At 51.9% G+C, this 19,865-nt stretch overlaps 1 protein-coding gene across 1 annotated transcript in view; it reads right to left on the minus strand.

The window, feature by feature from the left end:
- Positions 1-19,865, minus strand: part of LOC123088678 (tau-cadinol synthase-like) — a 24,887-nt gene that overhangs the window by 2,895 nt on the left and 2,127 nt on the right. Inside the window, exon 2 of the mRNA XM_044510911.1 lies at positions 4,047-4,299. Within this exon, the coding sequence (XP_044366846.1) occupies positions 4,047-4,299 (253 nt within the window). The remainder of the gene's footprint in view (positions 1-4,046; positions 4,300-19,865) is intronic.

The following is a 19,865-nucleotide window of genomic DNA, read 5'->3' on the forward strand; positions in this document are numbered from 1 at the left end:
GCGTCGTTGCTAGAGATGCAAAGACTAGACCGAACTCGTCAAAAGTGGATGTCGGTAAGCCCTTCGTCATGATATCCGCAAACTGTTGCGTTGTAGGAGCATGAAATATTCGAACGTTCCCAAGAGCCACCTACTCACGAACAAAGTGAATATCAAGCTCGATGTGCTTTGTGCGACGATGGTGAACCAAATTTGCGGAGAGATATACCGTAGAGATATTGTCGCAATACACCACAGTGGCCTTGTTGACAAGGCAACATAGCTCGAGGAGTTGGTGAAGTCACGTGCACCCAGCAACGGCATTGTCCACGACGCGATACTCGACCTCAGCACTCGAACGAAAGACAGTGGGCTATCGCTTAGATGACCACGAGATGAGCGTGGGTCCAAGGAAGAAACAATATTCAAACATGGAGCGGTGAGCCCAATCAGCATCATAGTACGCAACAATGTCGGTGGAGGGTGAGGCTGATAAGGTGAGGCCAAGATCCATATGACCGTAGATTTAGCACAAGATCTGCTTCACCGAGGACCAGCGAGCATCACGAGGAGAATGCATGTGGAGACACACCCGATGAACAACATACTGCAACTCTGGGCGAGTGAGTGTCAAGTACTGAAGGGCGCCAATAGATGGATAAAAGGAGGCGTCCGGAGCTAGAGGACCGTCGGTGGAGGAGATCTTGGCCTTCGATAGGCGTGGCCATGGGCTTGCAATTAAGCATATCAGCATGGTCAAGAAGCTCATGTTCATACTTTCGCTGATGAAGGAAGAAACCATCCTACTATCGATGCCGAATCACCTCATGGTCATATACTCGCATGGTGCGCATGACAAAGAGGTTGTCGGTGCCGTCGAGGTGGTTGCAAAGATTGTACTCGCTAAAGAGAAGGCTGAAGTAGGTCTTCCATGCATAGATGTTGCTGGCGGTGTGGGAGAGCTTGATGGGAACATGGTCGGCGATGGGCACATTGCGAATGCGTGCCGCCATGGGGGGATCGGGTCCGGTGAAGAGGTTGCTTGGACCGTCGGAAAGGGAGGAAACCGAAGAGTCCATGTAGTTGAGTAGTTCATGGAGTAGCTGCTAAGAATGGCAAGCCAGTGCCTGGATGGTTATCTGTCATCTTTGGGGTCTCCGTCTCTAGGCATGGCTTAATGCACCAAATAACTTAGTGCACCACCCAGTTTAGTGCTAAAGTCGCGAGAGAGCGGTGATTTTGCACCTAGGATCGTTACATCCGAGGTGAACAGTAAATTAAAAAGGTATTAAAAAGCTGAAATTTCTATATATTCAAGATGGTCATGTGCGCAAGGTGCATGCAAATTTTCATGGTGTCTTAACATATGAGGAGCTCGTGCCAAGAAAAAAAATCCAGGTGTTCTAGAAACTTTGAAAAGAACACTATTCAGAGTCGTCTTTTTATGAATTTCTCGGATGTCCAAACACCACAAAAATTTGCACGCACCTTGCGCACATGAGCATCTTAGATGCCAAAAAATTTCAGTTTTTTCAAAATTTGTGTACTGTTTATTCTTTAATTCTCTGCTCACCGGTTGTAGATGAGCCTGGGCACCATTTTGAATTATAGTAAAGTCGCTCCCAACTCTGCATGTGCCATTTTTTTATGGAAATCCTTCTGTTTTACTACTACTCCTTCACTAACGGGTGACGCGGCGACACCGATGCGACAATGCCTCATGACAGAAAGGGCAAGCCTCATGACATCATCTCCATCTAACAAACAAAAAAAAACTTGAAGGCCATCCACATAGGGCAAGTCTCATGACAACATCTCCATCTACCACCAAAAAACATACAAAAAGACGTAGCCTTCAAGAAGAAATTATTGCTCGCATGTCGATGTTGGGTAGTCCAACCATGTCATACCAGGGGCTATCACCATCAAAATAAAGCTTCAAACCAACACCTTCTACAAGGTAACAACGCATGCAAGTTGACACTGTCTGGTCAATCGAGACTAGATCATGAGTTTTCACCTAGAGCAAATACATCTGTGATGTCTGCTGCCATAGTCTTCGTCCACCACTCTATGGCCTGTTCACATTGCTTCCGAACACTGCCACACCACATTCCACTGATCATTGTGGTGCGCATCACAACAACATCTAGCAGCCGCCGTCGCTTGATGTGCCGCTTGGATGACGAAGTGAGCAGGTGCCCGCTCCGACATGCTATCTAGCCGGAACTGGCCACGTCAGCTTTTGCTGCCACGGCAAACTAGTGAAGGAGAGGAATGCCACACACAACCTCTCCATAAGATCGAGCCAATGCTCGATGCATCATGCTAGATCCGACAAGCCTCAAACCACCATGCTTTGCACCAGCCCACACCTGCCATTGTCACTGTTCCGCTCCGACATGCCATGTTGGCGTCGCGTCCACTACGGTGGTCACGAGTGGTGGTGTTGCCAAGGACAAGGCCACATGCCTCCTCTAGCCTGGCGAATTCTGGGAGCAGCAGTCACAAATCGCCGGGCGACTCCTTGGCTTGTGCCTCCCCCTCTACATGAGGATGGACGCGATCCGATGGGGACGCGGACACCGGCGTCCGGCTCCACTTGAGGGCATGCGACGATCCGATCTGGGCGAAATCACCACCTTCGGGCACCGCTAGTGCCTTTGCCGGCCACACGACTAGAAACAACATGCATAAGTGCCTGTGTAGCTAGTGGAGTGATTATTGGATCAAGCCACTGAAGCTAGTGGAGTGATTATTGGATCCACAAGAGAAGATTCTCTTGGATCGAATGTCCCAGGTAAAGATCCGAGGTATGGATGTTATCGAACACCATATGTTTCCTAGACTTCTAGACTACCCAAAGGGCAGAGCACATCATCGTGCTGAGGAGAGGACGACTCCAGGAGGGGTGACAGGCAGAGAAGGCGCACCAAACTTTTCCATTGTGCAAACGACAGACAAGGGGCGACAGCCGAGGATACGCACCCACATAAGACGTAAATGGGGGCACTCCAAGAAGAGGTGCACGATTGTCCCTGAATGCCCCAGGAAGAAAAGGTAGTCGTCATAGTCAAGGCAACCGACTGGATGAAGGAAGGCATGTGTACGAGTGTTACCATGTCGTATAATCCAGGCGAACCTTGACCTTGAGGGGGAGTTCGCAGCTGGACCTTTTGATCATATGGTACACTGCCCCTGCCTTGAACTGAAGACACCCTCCCTAGGCTAGGGTCCGCTCGTCTTACCACAGGGAACCGCATGAGGTCAAGTGTAGAACAAAGTAAGTGGAGCTCCAACTCAGGAGTCCTAGATAGATGGTCATGCACAGGAATTGCATCAGCACCAAGCCGAACGAAGTATCCCAGGGTCGCGTCGGGGGCGGAGACCATGTGTGAGTGTGTGAATGCTAGTTAGTGGGGAAGTGGTTGTCTGCTAGTTATACTCCACTAACTAGCATGTGTTGTATTGTGTTCTGGTGAGATGAGGAGTACATAAAAGGCAGAAGTGTGTGCTACAAAAATTGAGCCCAGTAGGCAGGTAGCCATGGGAGGAGGACACTGGAAGGACATGACGTTGGCGGCTAGCTAGGGTACCCCCTTCCAAGATCTGTTGTAGGCACAAGCTACTAGTCATGTGCTCTCTTCCTGGTCTCTGAGGACAATACAAACGCATCGGCCAACTTCCTCTTAGCCTCCTTCATGCGAGCTGCTGGTCGGGTAGCGCAGGAGGCCTGGTGGAGCTGCGAAAGAGAAGCCTAGAAGGTGACAAGGCCACTAGCTGCGATGGAGCAAGCATCGGACGCGGCGTGCGCCCCGTGCCGACACATGGAGCGGCATCCAAGCACATCGGCCCGAAGAGGACTACCAATTTTTTTATGCTGATGGGGGCGGTCAAAGGAGTAAATAAATTTTTTGCCACTATTCATATGCATAATGCAAGCAAAACTAAAATATTGGGTGCGCGAGGGCCCTGTTGGTCTCCCCCTTCCACGCAGATGTTACTTTCGAGCTGTACTTTTTTTCTACAGACGTTAGCAAATACAAAAATGGAAATATGATAGATACCTGGAGATATCCAAAGTCCATGTTCTCTAAGCAAGCAAAATCGAAGAGCAACCTCATAGAGGCTAGAACTATTGGATTCACTCTCGTAGATTTCGTTAATCACGGTGTTGATTTGTTCTTGGAAAAGGTGATCTATTCCAAGACGTTGGAGTGCATCCAATAAAGTCAATTGTTCTACCATAGTATTGTTGAACAACAAGTTGATGTCCTCCTTCAATTTGTCAGCTTTCACTCTCATTTTCTCTTCAAATATCTACATGCATAAAAGCACAGATGTGTTAATGTTAACCAAAAGGAATCACTTCATATGTGGTTGGCTAGGTTTCAGGCTGGGGTGTAGATTTCTACCGTCTTAACTTTGCAGTTATTACTTTGATTCCTAAAGAGCCCCATGCCAAAGAAATGAAGAAATTTCACCCTGTTATCGTGAGTAAATGTGCCATCAAGATTTTTACTAAAGCTATGACCACTAGAGTTTCACTTATTTGTGACACACTTATGTCTACTGATCAAACTACTTCATTAAAGGGAAGTTTATATTAGAGAGTGTTGTTATGGCTCATGAGGTAATACATGGGATTCATAGGACCAGTACCAGTGTTTACATTTTGAAAGTTGACTATGAGAAAGTTTATGGCAGAGTGAGTTGGGAATTGCTCACTTCTAGAGGCTTTGGGAGTAAATGGATTGGGTGGATATGTAGTACTCTATTTCAAAGTTTTTTGTCTGTGAGAATTAATGGCACCATGGGGCTCACTTTTTTGGGGGCAAAGGACTTAAACAAGGAAATCCTCTGTCTCCTTCGCTGTTCAACTTAGTTGTTGATGTCTTCTCTAAGATGCTCTCCAAAGCTTTTCATCATAGTTTGATCTCTAGTCTTCTTCCTCATGTTATTCCTAGAGGTGTGTGTCAGGGATGCTGATTCCACCAACACTTATGGGGACAGGGCCCCTTTCGGTTCGGCGGGGGGCGGAGGTCGCACAAAGAGCGGATCGAGGCGGTACACGCGAGCGGTTTTTACCCAGCTTCGGGCCGCACGGATGCGTAAAACCCTACTGCTGCTTGTTTGTGTGTATTGAATTCTTGCTCAGGAGCGACGGACGCTGCCAGACTGAGCGTGAGAGTGTTCCTGGTGTTGAATGAGCCGAACTGGCCGAACTAGCTGAACCGGCCGAACTAGCTGAACCCCTTCTACGTTGCGCCCGGGCCTCCTTTTATACTATCAAGGGATCACCGACAGGGGGCAACGTAGACAAGAAGGGTAAAAATGGAAAATGATGCGGTAGGTGCAGCTACCGCTACTGTGAACATAGTGCACCCTACCTAACTCTGACGGCAGGGGACAAGGGCATTAAATGTCTGTCTGAGTTGCTTAAACAGTGCGAAAAGTGACCGTTAGGAGCGTCACCGTTTGCCACGATGGCCTTCTCTTCATCTCCGCTTGCCACCGCGCACCCCTAGTTGCACAGCCTCCTGCCACATGCGCTTGGGGGAGTCCTAGAGTGACACGTTAGCAGGTGTGCTGGAGCACGGGCACGAAGTGGGGGTTCCCCGCGCCTAGAGTGACACGTTAGCAGGTGTGCTGGAGCGCGGGCACGAAGTGGGGGTTCCCCGCGGCAAGCTCCTTGCCGCGGTCGTCGTCTTGTCGTGTTTGGGAGCTTGTCGCTCACCGGGCCTTGCCGGGACGCAGGGCGCGTCGCGGCAAGCTTTCTTGGTATGCCTTGAGTGGCCTTCCCGGCAAGCTCCTCTTGCCGGGGTCTTGTCTCTTCCCGGCAAGCTCCTCTTGCCGGGGCCTTGGTTGGCCTTCCCGGCAAGCTCCTCTTGCCGGGGCCTTGGTTTGAGTACTTTGTTCTTGAATGGTCTTCAAGGGAGCCACGGAGGGTCTTGGCGGTCACCCGGTAAGCCTTGCCGCGGGATGTTGCGACTGCCCGTGCACAAGTTCGGGGTACTAGGGTACCCCTACTCCAGTACACCGACAGGAGCCCCCGGGCCTGGGCCATACACGATGCCGAGCGCTGTTGGGCCAGGCCCAAAACAGTGCACGGGCACACGCGGCCTAGGTCACGCCGCATATCTCTCCGCTCCCACCGCGCACGCCTAGAACGGCACGCGTCAAACGCAGCGTCGTGGGTGACGCGGGCGGCGTGCGCGGGGCTAAGGCCCTCGAGCATGCGTCAGGCCACGATGATGGGGACGGTTCACGCCCTCCTCCCTAAACGGAGGTAGGCGTGGGGGCGTGATGCATTTACTGGACGGGGCCGGTGCGCGGTTTTCGGGACGTCCACTCCCCGCGATCACGGGGCGGAGTGAGGCCGCCTCACCCGTCTCCCTGGTTCTGCATCTCCGCCACGCGGCTCCCATGCGCTTGGGGTCGCGGACGGTGGAAGTGGGAAACTGGGCCGTCGCGAGTAGAGGCAGCGGGATGGCCCCGACTCCCTGCTCTTCCCGTGCCTTGATTCGCTGAGCGGGGCGGCCGAGCCCCCACCTCGCTCCTTTATAAAGAGCGGGAGGGGAGCACAGGAAACCGCACTCTCTCATCTCCTCCTTTCTTCAGCTTCTGCTCCCCTTTCTCTCATTCGCCATGGAGAAAGGGAACCCAGGCCCTTCATCGGTGGCGGCGAGGGTCGCCGCCAGACAGCGCATCTCTCCATCTTCCGCGCCCGTGGTGGCAGAGCCAGCCATAAGGGGAAGAGGGAGGGGGCGAGGTCGCGGACGAGGTCGAGGACGAGGTCGAGGCGCTCGGGGAAGAGGCGGACGGGGCGGCGCGTCAGCTTCACCTCCGCCGGCGGCTCCGCCCCCCACGGCGGTCCATATAGGGGACGACCCTTGCGAGTTCTTCGTCAGGCTGCGCCGGGCGCCTCGTCGTCGCCTCCGTCTTCCAGCTCCGTTTACGCACGCGATGGAGTTGGATCCGCCCGAGACACTGAGACTGCACATGAGGGGCTGTGGGATCAGCGGCACGCGAGTCCGCGTTGTATTCCCAGCCCCTAACGTGATGTATCTTGATCGAGGGTGGAAGACGTTCGCCCACATCCACAGCTTGATGGAGGGGTTTACCCTCCATTTTAAGTTGATGGAGGGCGATCTCCTCTCCGTCAAGGTCTTCGGGTGCTTCGGCACTCGGGCGAAGTGCTGCGTGGACAGCTCCTTCGACAGCGAAGGCTCCTCCTCGAGCGAGAGTGACGAGGAGGAGAGCGACAGCGACGACGAGGGTAGCGGGCGGCGGGGTAGCGGGTCCGACTAGGCGTCGGGCGCCGCTTCGCGCGGCACCGGCGGCCCCATCATCCGTGTCGCCGGCTCCTTGAACTCCCCGGGCTCGTCTCCTTGGGCGGCTGGCGTAGGGAGGCTGCGGAAGGGGAAGAGGGCTGGCGACAAGGCCGTCAGGTCGGAGTACGAGGGCGTGGTGCCCTCGACAGTGTGCTGACGTCCTGCCGCTCCGTCTTCGATCCCCGCTTCCGGTGCCGCCACCGCCGTCCAGCCTTCGGACGGCCCCCGGGGTGTTCTCTTGGTGTCTTCTGGCACCCGTAGCTCGCCTAGGCACTCCTTTTGCCCTTTTCGCCTCCTTGACCTGCCTCCTGAAGAGAGGGACAAGAAAGGGATTACGGCCATCTTATCTTTTTAATTTGTAAGCCTTCGGGCCTTAGCTGTATCTAGAACTTGTAATCCTCTCTTTCATGTTTTTCATCCTCTATGGGCTGTACCTGAGTGGGATGTTTTTTAGTGAAAAGGGGATGCTTGCCGGGTTATTTGTCTCGTGAGTTGAACCCACGTCAAGGAGCAAACCCTTGGTGTCCCTTGGACAGACATTTCATCTCCCGGCAACAAGCCCTGCCGCCTTCCCACGTCGCTCGACCTTTCTCACGCCTTTGACGGAGGCGGGAACGAGGTGGGTACGGTCTCCTCGTTTCATCCCTTTGCTGCCGCGACTACGACCAAACTTGGCCCCGGGAACGAGCCCCAGGGCCTAGAGTTGAGGGAGCACGGTAGTTTTCAGGAAGAAACGCGGTTTCGCATTCCCCAGTCCATAAGAGGATGCATGATGAGGGATGAAAGACTTATCTGATATTGCAGCCCCCGGCAACTCTGGTTTGCCGTGGACGATTCTTGGCACTCACAGCCCCCAGCGATACTGGCTCGCCGGGGCCCAGGCGCCGTCTGTTTTCTTCTTCTCTTGTCGTTGCCAGTCATGTCATGGGAACACTTTATTAGAGGCGCGACAAGTTATTTTTGTAATATAACTCTATCTTAGGCAAAAAATTGCTGTGTTACTTCCTTTACTCGACTCTTGGCTTTGTATGGCTCTGCCCTACGCTTTCTAGGGAAACTTGCTGGCGCAGGTACCCTTGCCACGAGCGCCGAGTGCGGAACTTCAGCAGCCTGCTGGCGGGGTTGCTACCGACAAGCAACCTTGTCGCAACTAGTTGCAGCTCACTTAAGTTGTTGAGCGGACTCGAAACAACGTAAGGGCGCTAGCGGCTCACTTAAGTTGCTGAGCGGACTCGAAGCAAAGTAAGGGCGCTAGCAGCTCACTTAAGTTGTTGAGCGGACTCGAAACAAAGTAAAGGCGCAACTAGCTACGAGTTGGTTCCTCCGCGCACAGGTTTTCCATATAAAGCACGGTCGTTTAAGGAAAGTAACTCGAAAACTTAAAAAAAAATGATTGCTCAAGCTTTGGCAACTTAGCTTTTTTGTCGTCTGCTTCCCGGCAAGGAGAAACTTTCTTGAACGGCCTGGTCCACACCATTATCTTCTCCTTCCCCTCCCCGGTAAACCTTGTGGTCGAGGGAACCTTCCTTCTTTTGAGAAAGAAACAGAGAAACAAAGTAATGATATGGAGCCTTGGGCTCGTTATTGCTTACCGGGGTCTAGTGCTGCACAAAGTGTCAGATAACATATGCGAAAAAGGATTATAGCATAAAAGAATTGACAAGATGTGCGGGGCACATGAGCTTTACTGGTGCACGGGGTCTGCGCCCGGCTTTGTACAAAGGATTACATGCAACAGCGGCAAGACTTGTACAAAAGGTGGTTGCCGGAAAAGCTTCTGGCAACCGCGCCTTACGGGTAAAACTTACAAAGATGTTCAATGTTCCAAGAGTTGCTCACCGGAATGCCATCTTCGGTCTCAAGGCGGACAGCGCCGGGCCTAGTGACTCGTTTCACCCGATAAGGGCCTTCCCACTTCGGCGTCAACTTGTTGGAATTCTTGGCGGACTGAACACGCCGAAGAACAAGGTCGCCTTCCTCGAAGCTCCTGGCTTTAAATTTGTGGCTATGGTAGCAACGCAAAGCTTGCTGGTAGCGAGTGGCTCGCACGGCAGCCTGGAGACGGTCTTCCTCAAGGAGCAGCGCGTCATCTTGTCGCAGCTGCTCTTGCTCGAGCTCGTCATAAGCGAGCACTCGAGGTAACCCGTAAACGAGTTCCGTGGGGAGAACTGTCTCTGCTCCATAGACTAGAGCAAAGGGTGTCTGGCCAGTGGCTCGATTTGGCGTCGTCCTGATCGATCAAAGAACCACCGGCAGCTCCTCGATCCAGTTTCTTCCGCACTTGTGCAGCCTGTCGGAAGTTCTGGTCTTGAGGCCTCGCAGCACTTCAGCATTTGCCCTCTCCGCTTGACCGTTGCTTCTCGGGTGAGCAACAGAAGCGAAGCAGATCTTGGCGCCAAGATCTTGGACATACTGCATGAAGGTGCAGCTCGTAAATTGCGTGCCGTTGTCGGTGATGATCCTGTTAGGAACCCCAAAACGGCAAACAATCGACCTGAAGAACTTGACTGCTGACTGTGCTGTCACCTTCCTCACTGGTTCCACTTCCGGCCACTTTGTGAACTTGTCGATTGCAACGTACAAGAACTCAAAGCCCCCGACAGCTCGGGGGAAGGGGCCGAGGATGTCGAGCCCCCAGACCGAAAATGGCCAGGATAAAGGGATCGTCTGGAGAGCTTGAGCTGGCTGGTGTATCTGCTTGGAATGGAACTGGCACGCTTCACACTTGGTTACTTGTGCAGTTGCATCCTGGAGGGCTGTCTGCCAGAAGAAGCCTTGTCGGAATGCTTTGCCGACAAGCGCTCTTGCGCCAATGTGGTGACCACATATGCCTCCATGTATCTCTGCCAACAGCTGTTGTCCATCTTCCCGGCGAATGCACTTCAATTTCACATCGTTGAGTCTTATTCTGTACAGTGTGTTGTCGACAAACTTGTACATACTTGACTGCCGGGCTACTCTTTCAGCTTCTTCTTGCTCTTCGGGAAGCTCTCCTGTCTGAAGGAAATGGACAATCTGCTGCGCCCATGCTGGAGCTTGTGGCTCGACAACAAGGACTAAAGGCGTATCTGTTGCTGCGGGAACATCCGCTTCTACGGCAAGAACCTGCGGTTCGGCCGGAGCGTGATATTCCCCGGCAAGCTTGCCGGAGCGAAACTTGTCGGGAGCGTTTGCTTCAACGGAACAAACCAAGAGGTTCGCCGGAGCAGACTGCTCCTCAGCACTCTTGGCGTCGATCTTGGGGACCTTCTTGGCGGCGGCTTCGGGAAGCTCTGCCGGAAAGTAGTCACCAGAAACCAACTTCCTCTTCTTATTCTGCCCAGTTGATGGTGTCACGGATGGTTGAGTCAGGTTGAGCACAAAGATGCCTGGTTCCACAGGTAACTTTAGTGTAGCGCACTTTGACAGACCATCAGCAATGTCGTTCTGAGCTCGCGGAACGTGTTCCATTTGCAGGCCGTCAAAGTGTGCTTCTAGCTTTCTCACTTCATCAACATAAGTTTCCATCAATGGACTCTGGTAGTTCTTGTTCACTTGGCGGACGACAAGCTGCGAGTCACCCCTTACAATGAGTTTCTTGATCCCAAGGTCGACTGCGATTCTGAGGCCGGCAAGCAAACCCTCATACTCTGTAGTATTGTTCGTTGCTTGCTCCTTGGGAAAGTGCATCTGGACTACGTACTTGAGGTGCTCTCCGGTGGGTGCGATAAGCAGCACGCCAGCACCGGCGCCTTGCAGCGAGAAGGCACCATCAAAATACATCAGCCACTCTTTGTTTGTCTCCTTGACGGGGATGCTCGTCTCTGGAATTTCTTCATCTGGAGTTGGCGTCCACTCTGCTATGAACTCTGCCAATGCCCTGCTTTGGATTGTTGCAGTGCTCTCAAACTTTAGGCCAAAGCTTGACAGTTCCAATGCCCACTCGACAATCCTGCCTGTTGCTTCTGGATTCTGCAGTATCCTCTTCAGCGGAAAGCGAGTGACAACTGTGATCTCGTGTGCCTGGAAGTAATGGCGCAGCTTTCTCGAGGCCATGAGAAGGCCGAAAAGCAATTTTTGCACACCAGAGTACCTCGACCTAGCCCCCTGGAGAAGGGAGCTGACAAAGTAAACTGGGCGCTGCACCATCTTCTTCTGCACCTCCTTGCACGTCTGCGCATACTCATCTTTGTCGGGACCAGAGCTTGTCGGAGAAGCCCCCTGCTTGTCGCTGGATTCACTTGCTGTGGTTGCTGGCTCGTCGTCCGCCTCCCTCTCCGCTACTAACGCAGCACTAACCACTTGATTGGTTGCCGCTAGGTACAGCAACAACTTCTCTTGTGGCTTAGGTGCGACAAGTATTGGAGTGGAGGACAAGTACCTCTTCAAGTCTTGCAGCGCGGCCTCCGCTTCCGGAGTCCATTTCATTGGACCTGCCTTTTTCAATATTTTGAAAAACGGTAGGGCGCACTTAGCAGACTTAGAGATAAACCTGCTGAGAGCAGTCACACAACCGGCAAGCCTTCGCACATCCTTGACGCGCTTCGGTGCTTCAATCTGCTCGATTGCCTTGATCTTGTCGGGGTTGGCTTCAATTCCCCGCTGAGACACAAAGAACCCGAGAAGCTTGCCGGAAGGGACTCCAAACACGCACTTCTCGGGGTTGAGCTTGAGATTGATTTTGCGCAGATTTGCAAAAGTTTCATCTAAATCTTGGATCAGGGTAGCCTTGTCCTTGCTCTTGACCACTATATCATCCATGTAGGCTTCCACATTTCTGTGTATCTGTGTCTCAAAAGCGACATGGACTACCCTTGCAAATGTTGAACCAGCATTCTTCAACCCAAAGGGCATCCGTATAAAACAGTATGTGCCGCAAGGGGTGATAAATGCGGTTTTTTCCTCATCTTCTTCTGCCATGAAGATCTGATGGTATCCTGAGTATGCATCAAGAAATGAAAGCAAATCACATCCAGCTGTGGAGTCAACAATCTGGTCAATGCGCGGCAAGGGAAATGGATCTTTGGGACAAGCTTTATTGACATCAGTGAAGTCTATACAAAGCCTCCATTTCCCGTTTGCCTTGCGCACGACTACAGGATTGGCCAACCACGTGGGATGGAGCACTCCTCTGACAAGGCCTGCTGCTTCCAATTTCCTGATCTCTTCTTCAATGAACTCTTGGCGCTCCACTGCTTGCTTCCTGACTCTCTGCTTGACGGGCCGCGCATGAGGACAGACGGCAAGGTGGTGCTCAATTACTTTCCTGGGAACACCGGGGATATCAGACGGTTGCCATGCAAACACGTCGACATTCGCCCGCAGGAAAGCAACGAGCACGCTTTCCTATTTGGGGTCAAGCATGGCACTGATGGTGAAGGTACCACCAGTGCCGTCCTTCTTGGCGGGCACCTTCTTGGTCTCGGGTGGAGCTGCCATCGTCTTCTTGCACTTGCCGGTGGATCTCGATGGTGCGTCCTCGACGGTAGCGCAGCACTCCGAAGAGGTGCGCTTGCCGGAGTGGGCATCAGAGCTCTTGCCGGACTTCGTCTTCTTCTTCCCCCCGGGAGCTTCAGCGGCAAGTATGTTGTGATCAGCTGCGGCTGCTGCTTCCCGGTAGATTTTGTCGGCGCAGATAAGGGCATCCTTCTTGTCGCCGGGGACAGAGATGACACTTATCAGGCCTGGCATCTTGAGCATGTTGTATGCATAGTGAGAGGCTGCCATAAACTTGGCGAGCGCTGGACGGCCAAGGATCCCATTGTAGGGCAATGGAAAATTGGCAACGTCAAATGTGACCCTCTCAGTTCTGAAGTTCATCTCGCTGCCAAATGTGACCGGCAGCGTGATCTTTCCCTTCGGCTTGCTTCTTCCCGGGCTGATTCCTTGGAATGTGCCGGTCTCCTCGAGCTCGCTGTCAGGGATCTGGAGTTTCTGAAGGACCACGGAGGAGATCAGATTCAAGCCGGCCCCGCCGTCAACTAGCATCTTCGTGACCTTGAGGTTGCGGATAGTTGGTGAAACCAACATCGGCAAGCACCCGACCGCAGTTACGCGATCAGGGTGATCCTCAATGTCGAAGATGATAGGCGTGCTGGACCATTTCAGAGGCTTGCGTGACTCTATGGATGGCTCTGCTGCATTCACTTCCCGCATCCACTGCCTGAGTTGGCGGTGCGAAGTATGCAAAGAAGCACCACCGTCAACGCACAGGACCTCTGTGGCTTTCTGAAATTCCTGCTCGTCGGCCTCGTCATCATCCATGTCTTCGTCATCGTCGTCATCTTCATCCTTGTCACGGCCGCGGGGAGGTCTGTCTCCTTGCCGCTGCTTGGCCTTGCCGCGGCGTCCTCCTCGGCCGAGACGTTTCTTGCCGGATCCACCAGCACCTCTGTAGCCCAACGAGCTGCTCAACCTTCTTGCAATTCTGGAGATCGTGACCCCTAGTGCGGTGGATCTTACAATACTGCTTGCCGGAGCCGTCCTGCTTGTCGGCGGCCGCCACAGGCTGGGCCTCCTTGTCGGAGCCACCAGCTTTAGCTTCCTTGGCGCCACCTTCGTTGTCGGTCTGCTCGACAGCTAGCACATCCTTGCCCCTCCTCCTTCTGTTGTTCCGCCGTCGGCCTTTCTTTGCCGGGGCGGCATCCTCACTGTCAGATCCTCCTGCTCCTGTATCCTCTCCGGGGAGCCTCCTCCCCTCTTCAGCGCGTGCACACTTGTCGGCCAGGGCATAAAGCTCACTAACGTCTCTGATCTTACACATCGCTATCTCCTCCCTCATCCTTCGGTTTCGCACATTCTGATGGAACGCGCTAATGATCGCGGCGGGGTGGACGTCTGGGATGTTGTGCTATACACGGCTGAATCTCTGAATGTACTTGCGCAGTGGCTCTCCTTCCTTCTGGGCGAGCAGATGAAGATCGCTTTCTTGGCCATGCGGGTTGTGGCCGCCTGTAAAGGCGCCGACAAACTGATGTCACAGATCAGCCCAGGAGGATATGGAGTTGTCCGGCAAGTGCATGAGCCAAGATCTGACATTGGGCTTGAGTACCAGCGGGAAGTAGTTGGCAAGGATCTTGTCGTCCCGTCCCCCGGCAGCCTGCACCGCGATGGTGTAGATGCTGAGAAACTCCGACGGATGCGTCTTGCCGTCATACTTCTCTGGTACGTCTGGTTTGAAATTCTTTGTGCTGGGCCACTGGACTTGCCGCAGCTCACGGGTGAATGCAGGATAACCTACCGCGTACGGCAGATCGCCTAGTTCCCCTGGCGCATGCATGTCAACAGAGGGCCCAGCGCGCTTGTCGGATTGACATCTTCTCTTCGGCGCTCGATACGGGTTCGAGCGTCTTCTTGTTGTCGTTCATGAAGAACTTGGCGCTGGTCGCGACGAGCTCGTGGGTCCGACGACGCGGTGGAGCCGCTGTCGGGGTGGACCCGGCGAGTCGGCGACTTTGGCCTTCGTAGTGGAGAGTGCATGGAAGTCGCACCTTCCCCGGTCTTGTTGCCATCGGCTCGCGTCCGGCTGTCCTGCCGCGGCAGCGAGGCGCTTGGTTGCCGCGCAGTGTCGCCGTTGGCGAAGCCGATGAGGCTCTGGATAGTGGCCCTCCATTCGTCGGTCTTGTCCGCCGTCGGAGGATAATCCAGGAGTAGCTGGGCCCGCGCCAAGGCTTCCGCCGGCGTGGTGGGCGGCAGAGGTGAACGGTGCGAGGAGCGGGACATGCTCGGACTCCTAACCAAGTTAGAAGGAGCAGTGTCCCGTCCAGGCGACCGCACCTCACTGGGGCCAGCATGCTGGCGTGCATGCTGGTCTTGAACGCCACGCGAACCACCAGCTTGATCTTGGGCCAGCGGACGTATGGCGCTGCGAACGCTATGACGCTGCTGGTCCCGCCCTTCCTGAGATGGGCGTGGTGGGCGTATGGACGCCGAGGTCTACGCGGCCTTGTCCTTGGACTTGGCAGCGCTGTGGGCACCCTCGTCGGTGTCCATTCTTCCGCCGGCGTCCACTCCACCGTCCGCCTGCTCCGGAGGTGGTGGAAGTGACGCAGACGGGGCTGTTGCCCCCGAAGCCTTCTTCTTCGGTGGCATGTCGGTGAAGACGATGAAGATTTAGCTCGCGTGCACGTCGGATCGGGTTCGCACGATCTCGACGCCCCCTACCTGGTGCGCCAGAGATGTCGGGGATGCTGATTCCACCAACACCTATGGGGACAGGGCCCCTTTCGGTTCGGCGGGGGGCGGAGGTCGCACAAAGAGAGGATCGAGGCGGTACACGCGAGCGGTTTTTACCCAGCTTCAGGCCGCACGGATGCGTAAAACCCTACTGCTGCTTGTTTGTGTGTATTGAATTCTTGCTCAGGAGCGACGGACGCTGCCAGACTGAGCATGAGAGTGTTCCTGGTGTTGAATGAGCCGAACTGGCCGAACTAGCTGAACCGGCCGAACTAGCTGAACCCCTTCTACGTTGCGCCTGGGCCTCCTTTTATACTCTCAAGGGGTCACCGACAGGGGGCAACGTAGACAAGAAGGGTAAAAATGGAAAAGGATGCGGTAGGTGCAGCTACCGCTACTGTGGATACAGTGCACCCTACCTAACTCTGACGGCAGGGGACAAGGGCATTAAATGCCTGTCTGAGTTGCTTAAACAGTGCGAAAAGTGACCGTTAGGAGCGCCACCGTTTGCCACGATGGCCTTCTCTTCATCTCCGCTTGCCACCGCGCACTCCTAGCTGCACAGCCTCCTGCCACGTGCGCTTGGGGGAGTCCTAGAGCGACACGTTAGCAGGTGTGCTGGAGCGCGGGCACGAAGTGGGGGTTCCCCGCGGCAAGCTCCTTGCCGCGGTCGTCGTCTTGTCATGTTTGGGAGCTTGTCGCTCACCGGGCCTTGCCGGGACGCAGGGCGCGTCGCGGCAAGCTTTCTTGGTATGCCTTGAGTGGCCTTCCCGGAAAGCTCCTCTTGCCGGGGTCTTGTCTCTTCCCGGCAAGCTCCTCTTGCCGGGGCCTGGGTTGGCCTTCCCGGCAAGCTCCTCTTGCCGGGGCCTTGGTTGGCCTTCCCGGCAAGCTCCTCTTGCCGGCGCCTTGGTTTGAGTACTTTGTTCTTGAATGGTCTTCAAGGGAGCCACAGAGGGTCTTGGCGGTCACCCGGCAAGCCTTGCCGCGGGATGCTGCGACTGCCCGTGCACAAGTTCGGGGTACTAGGGTACCCCTACTCCAGTACACCGACAGTGTGGTTGTTGGGAGTATGCCCTAGAGGCAATATTATTCTATTATTACCTTTTCGTGTTCATAATTACGAGTTTATATTCTATGTTATAACAACTATGATCCTTGAATATGCGATTCAATGAAAAACTCATATGCATGTGTAGAACGATAAACGATAAACGATAAAATAAGATTCCTAGTCTCGCCTCTAAGACTAGCTCAAGTGTTGTTCGTGATCACGTTTTCTTGATCTTGAGATGTCGTTAAGAGTAACGATAGTGTCAAATAATTTTGAGAGTATGATGTTAGAAGAACGATCATATTGAATTGATCCAATTCTTGTTTGTTATACTTTTAGATAAATCGTCATAAGTCAATTGTTATAATACTAAGTGTTAACGTGTGTTTTAGTTAGTTCCTTAGACCATGAGAGTATCGTAGTCACTTATTACCATACGATGAGCTTTAGGGTCGTTCAAACGTCATCTGTAACATGGTGATCATAACGACAACTTACATGTGCATCGGATAGTCTGGCAAAGGACACGATAGCTCGAGAGTGGAATTTGCTCTCCGACGATGGAGATATATTCTTAGTACCCTCTCGGTGTGATGGCATCCATCATTGTCTAGCCAGACACAGGTGACAATGTCACGGGGATGCCGGAACATGTCAACGAGAAAGAAGAAGAAAACCGGTAACGAGGAGATCGGTATAGTGAGCATGTGTATGACTCAAGAGGATACCGATATATCTCACCTTGGGTTTTTGTAAAGTATCGCGAGGCAAGGGGAACATCACATGATAACCAAAGGTTCACTCGAATGTCATTCGTGTAATCATAGGGATCGATATGGACGTCCACGAACGAAGGAGTTTCATTCATATCTATGTTTTACCGAACCTACGAGGTCAGAAGCTTAATGTAATCACAATATGCTAAATAGTTCCCAGAGAAACTGGAAGCATTTTGGGGTTACCAGAAGGGTTTCAGAGTTTACCGGGCAATGCCGGGTATTCTCGATAAATAATATATAGGTGAATTTTTTTTGGTGATTTTAAATTAATAATAAAAGACTATAGTAATTTTTAGAAGGCTTTTATTCAATTTAACGTCAACGGGCCTTAAAAGGCCAAGTAGTGGAAAGAGTATTTGCCACCATGGCCCATAAGGAAGTGGCGCCCCCCTTTCCTATAGGGGGGGCCGAATTGGAGTGGGGGAGGAGGAAGCATCCCAAGTAGGGACTTTCCCTCCTTGGTGGCAGCCCCTCCCTCCCCCTCTAACCTATATATACATGACGTATTGGCCCTTTTGTATACCCAAGTTTGGGTTCTCCTCTAGTTCTAGTTGATCCTAGTTGATCTAATTAGAGGTAGACCTAGTGCCTCTAATCCTCATAATTGGAAGCCCAGTGTGGTTCCAACCTCCTCCTCTAATTCTCCGGCGATGATTAACTCTGGACGGCGAAGCGCTGCGGGATTGTGAAGACCGTATGCTTGCAACCAAGTAGAGAGGTCGTGCTTTCGATATTCCGTTCGAGGGATCGTTCATGGATGGTTCGCGGGATCGTTCATCTACGGCTTGAAGGACTCCAAGTATGATCTACACCGACTCATCTACTTCCGCTGCACTCTTGGTAACGATCGTGATCCAAACCTTATATGCGTCTTCATATTGTTCCTGGGTGATCGTAGGGCGATTTTTTTTGTTTTCTACTATGTTTCCAACAGTGGTCTACCTGCAATATGTAGATGACGCCATGCTTTTCTTGGATGGCTCCATGGACCATGCTAGGAATTTGAAGTGGATTCTCTCTTGTTTTGGAAATATTTCTGGTTTAAGAATTAATTTCCATAAAAGTGACCTTCACACTATTCATGTAGATGAAGATCTGACTAATTGTTTTGCCCAAATCTTCTGCTGTCACAGTGGTTCTTTTCCCTTCAAATTTGGGTGTTCCCTTGAAAGGATATTGAGGCCATTATTTCACAGATGCGCCACTTCTTTTGGGGAAATATGGGGATGACCACAAATACCATCTGGCTAACTCAGGACTCATATCTAGAACAAATGAATTTGGTGGCATGGGGGTCCCTAATCCTAGGGATTTTAACATGGTTGTACTTGCCTCTTGGAGTAAAAGATTCCTTGATGATAGACCCAATGATTGAAAGAAGCTTGCTCTATTGTCTCTTGGAGTAAAAGATTCCTTGATGATAGACCCAATGATCTATTCCTTGATGAAGTTTCAAATTTGGTACAAACGAACCCAATATCTTTGGGCTAAACCTGGTTTGGGATCTCGCTTTTGGAAAAGTATATCCTGGGCCTTTGCTGCTGCTAAATCTTCTCTATAAATGGAAACTGGGCAATGGTCACAACACTCCCTTCGGGCATGATATTTTGATTGATGATTGCTCACTTAAAACCTTGTTCTAGGATATTTTTGAGATTTGCCAGTAATAAGATGCTATTGTTGCCTAGGTCAGGGATGGTGTTGTTCTAAAAATCATTTTTAGGAGATGTGTGCATGAGAAAATTCTAAAAGGATGGTTTGATTTCGTGTCTCTTATGAAAACAAGGGTACTGCCTTCTGATAATGATACTCCTGTTTGGTTACTTGAGCCCTCTAGCTCCTACTCTGCTAAATCCTTCTAAAAAATGATCAAGTTTGATGGTGCATTTTCTAACCTAAAAGACCGTATTTTGAAAATCAATGTGCCACCTAATATACATGTTTTCTTGTGGCTTATCCTTCATCACAAAATTTTGACTAGGGATAATTTAGCTAAATGTTGTTATGTTTCTGATCACACTTGTGTGTTTGGTAATGAGCTAGAATCCATTAAGAACCTTTTATTTGATTACATTGTTGCAAAAAATACTTGGATAATCATTGCTGAAATACTTGGCATTCCTGTACCATACCCGTTTAATTCCTTGTACTCTTTTGGGAGTCAAAAGAAACAGTTTGATGTAATTATTATTTTCATCTCTGCTACCTTGTGGGGCTTATGGACCTCGCGCAATGAATTTGTGTTTCAGGGGCGAAGATGGCAAATCTTGAAGTGCATCCCAAGTTTGGTAGGTTCTTTGGTTCTTCAATGGAAGATCATGTGTACCGATGCTCAGGCTACTCTACTTCTCAAATGTCTAAGATTGCTCGATCATCGCAGTGCGGAGCTTCTTAGGATAGCTTGGCATGGTTCATCTTAGGGACATTTGATAGGATTACTTTCGTGGTGTTGTATCCCTGTTTTATGTCCTGTTTCTCCTGCAAACTTTGTTTATGATGAAATTGTAAAAATTCTGTTGCAACTACTAATGGTTGTGGCCGAGAGGTGGGGTACATTGATCTGATGGC

The sequence above is a fragment of the Triticum aestivum genome, chromosome 4A (genome assembly GCF_018294505.1).
Source record: "Triticum aestivum cultivar Chinese Spring chromosome 4A, IWGSC CS RefSeq v2.1, whole genome shotgun sequence".
NCBI classification, from domain to species: Eukaryota; Viridiplantae; Streptophyta; class Magnoliopsida; order Poales; family Poaceae; genus Triticum; species Triticum aestivum.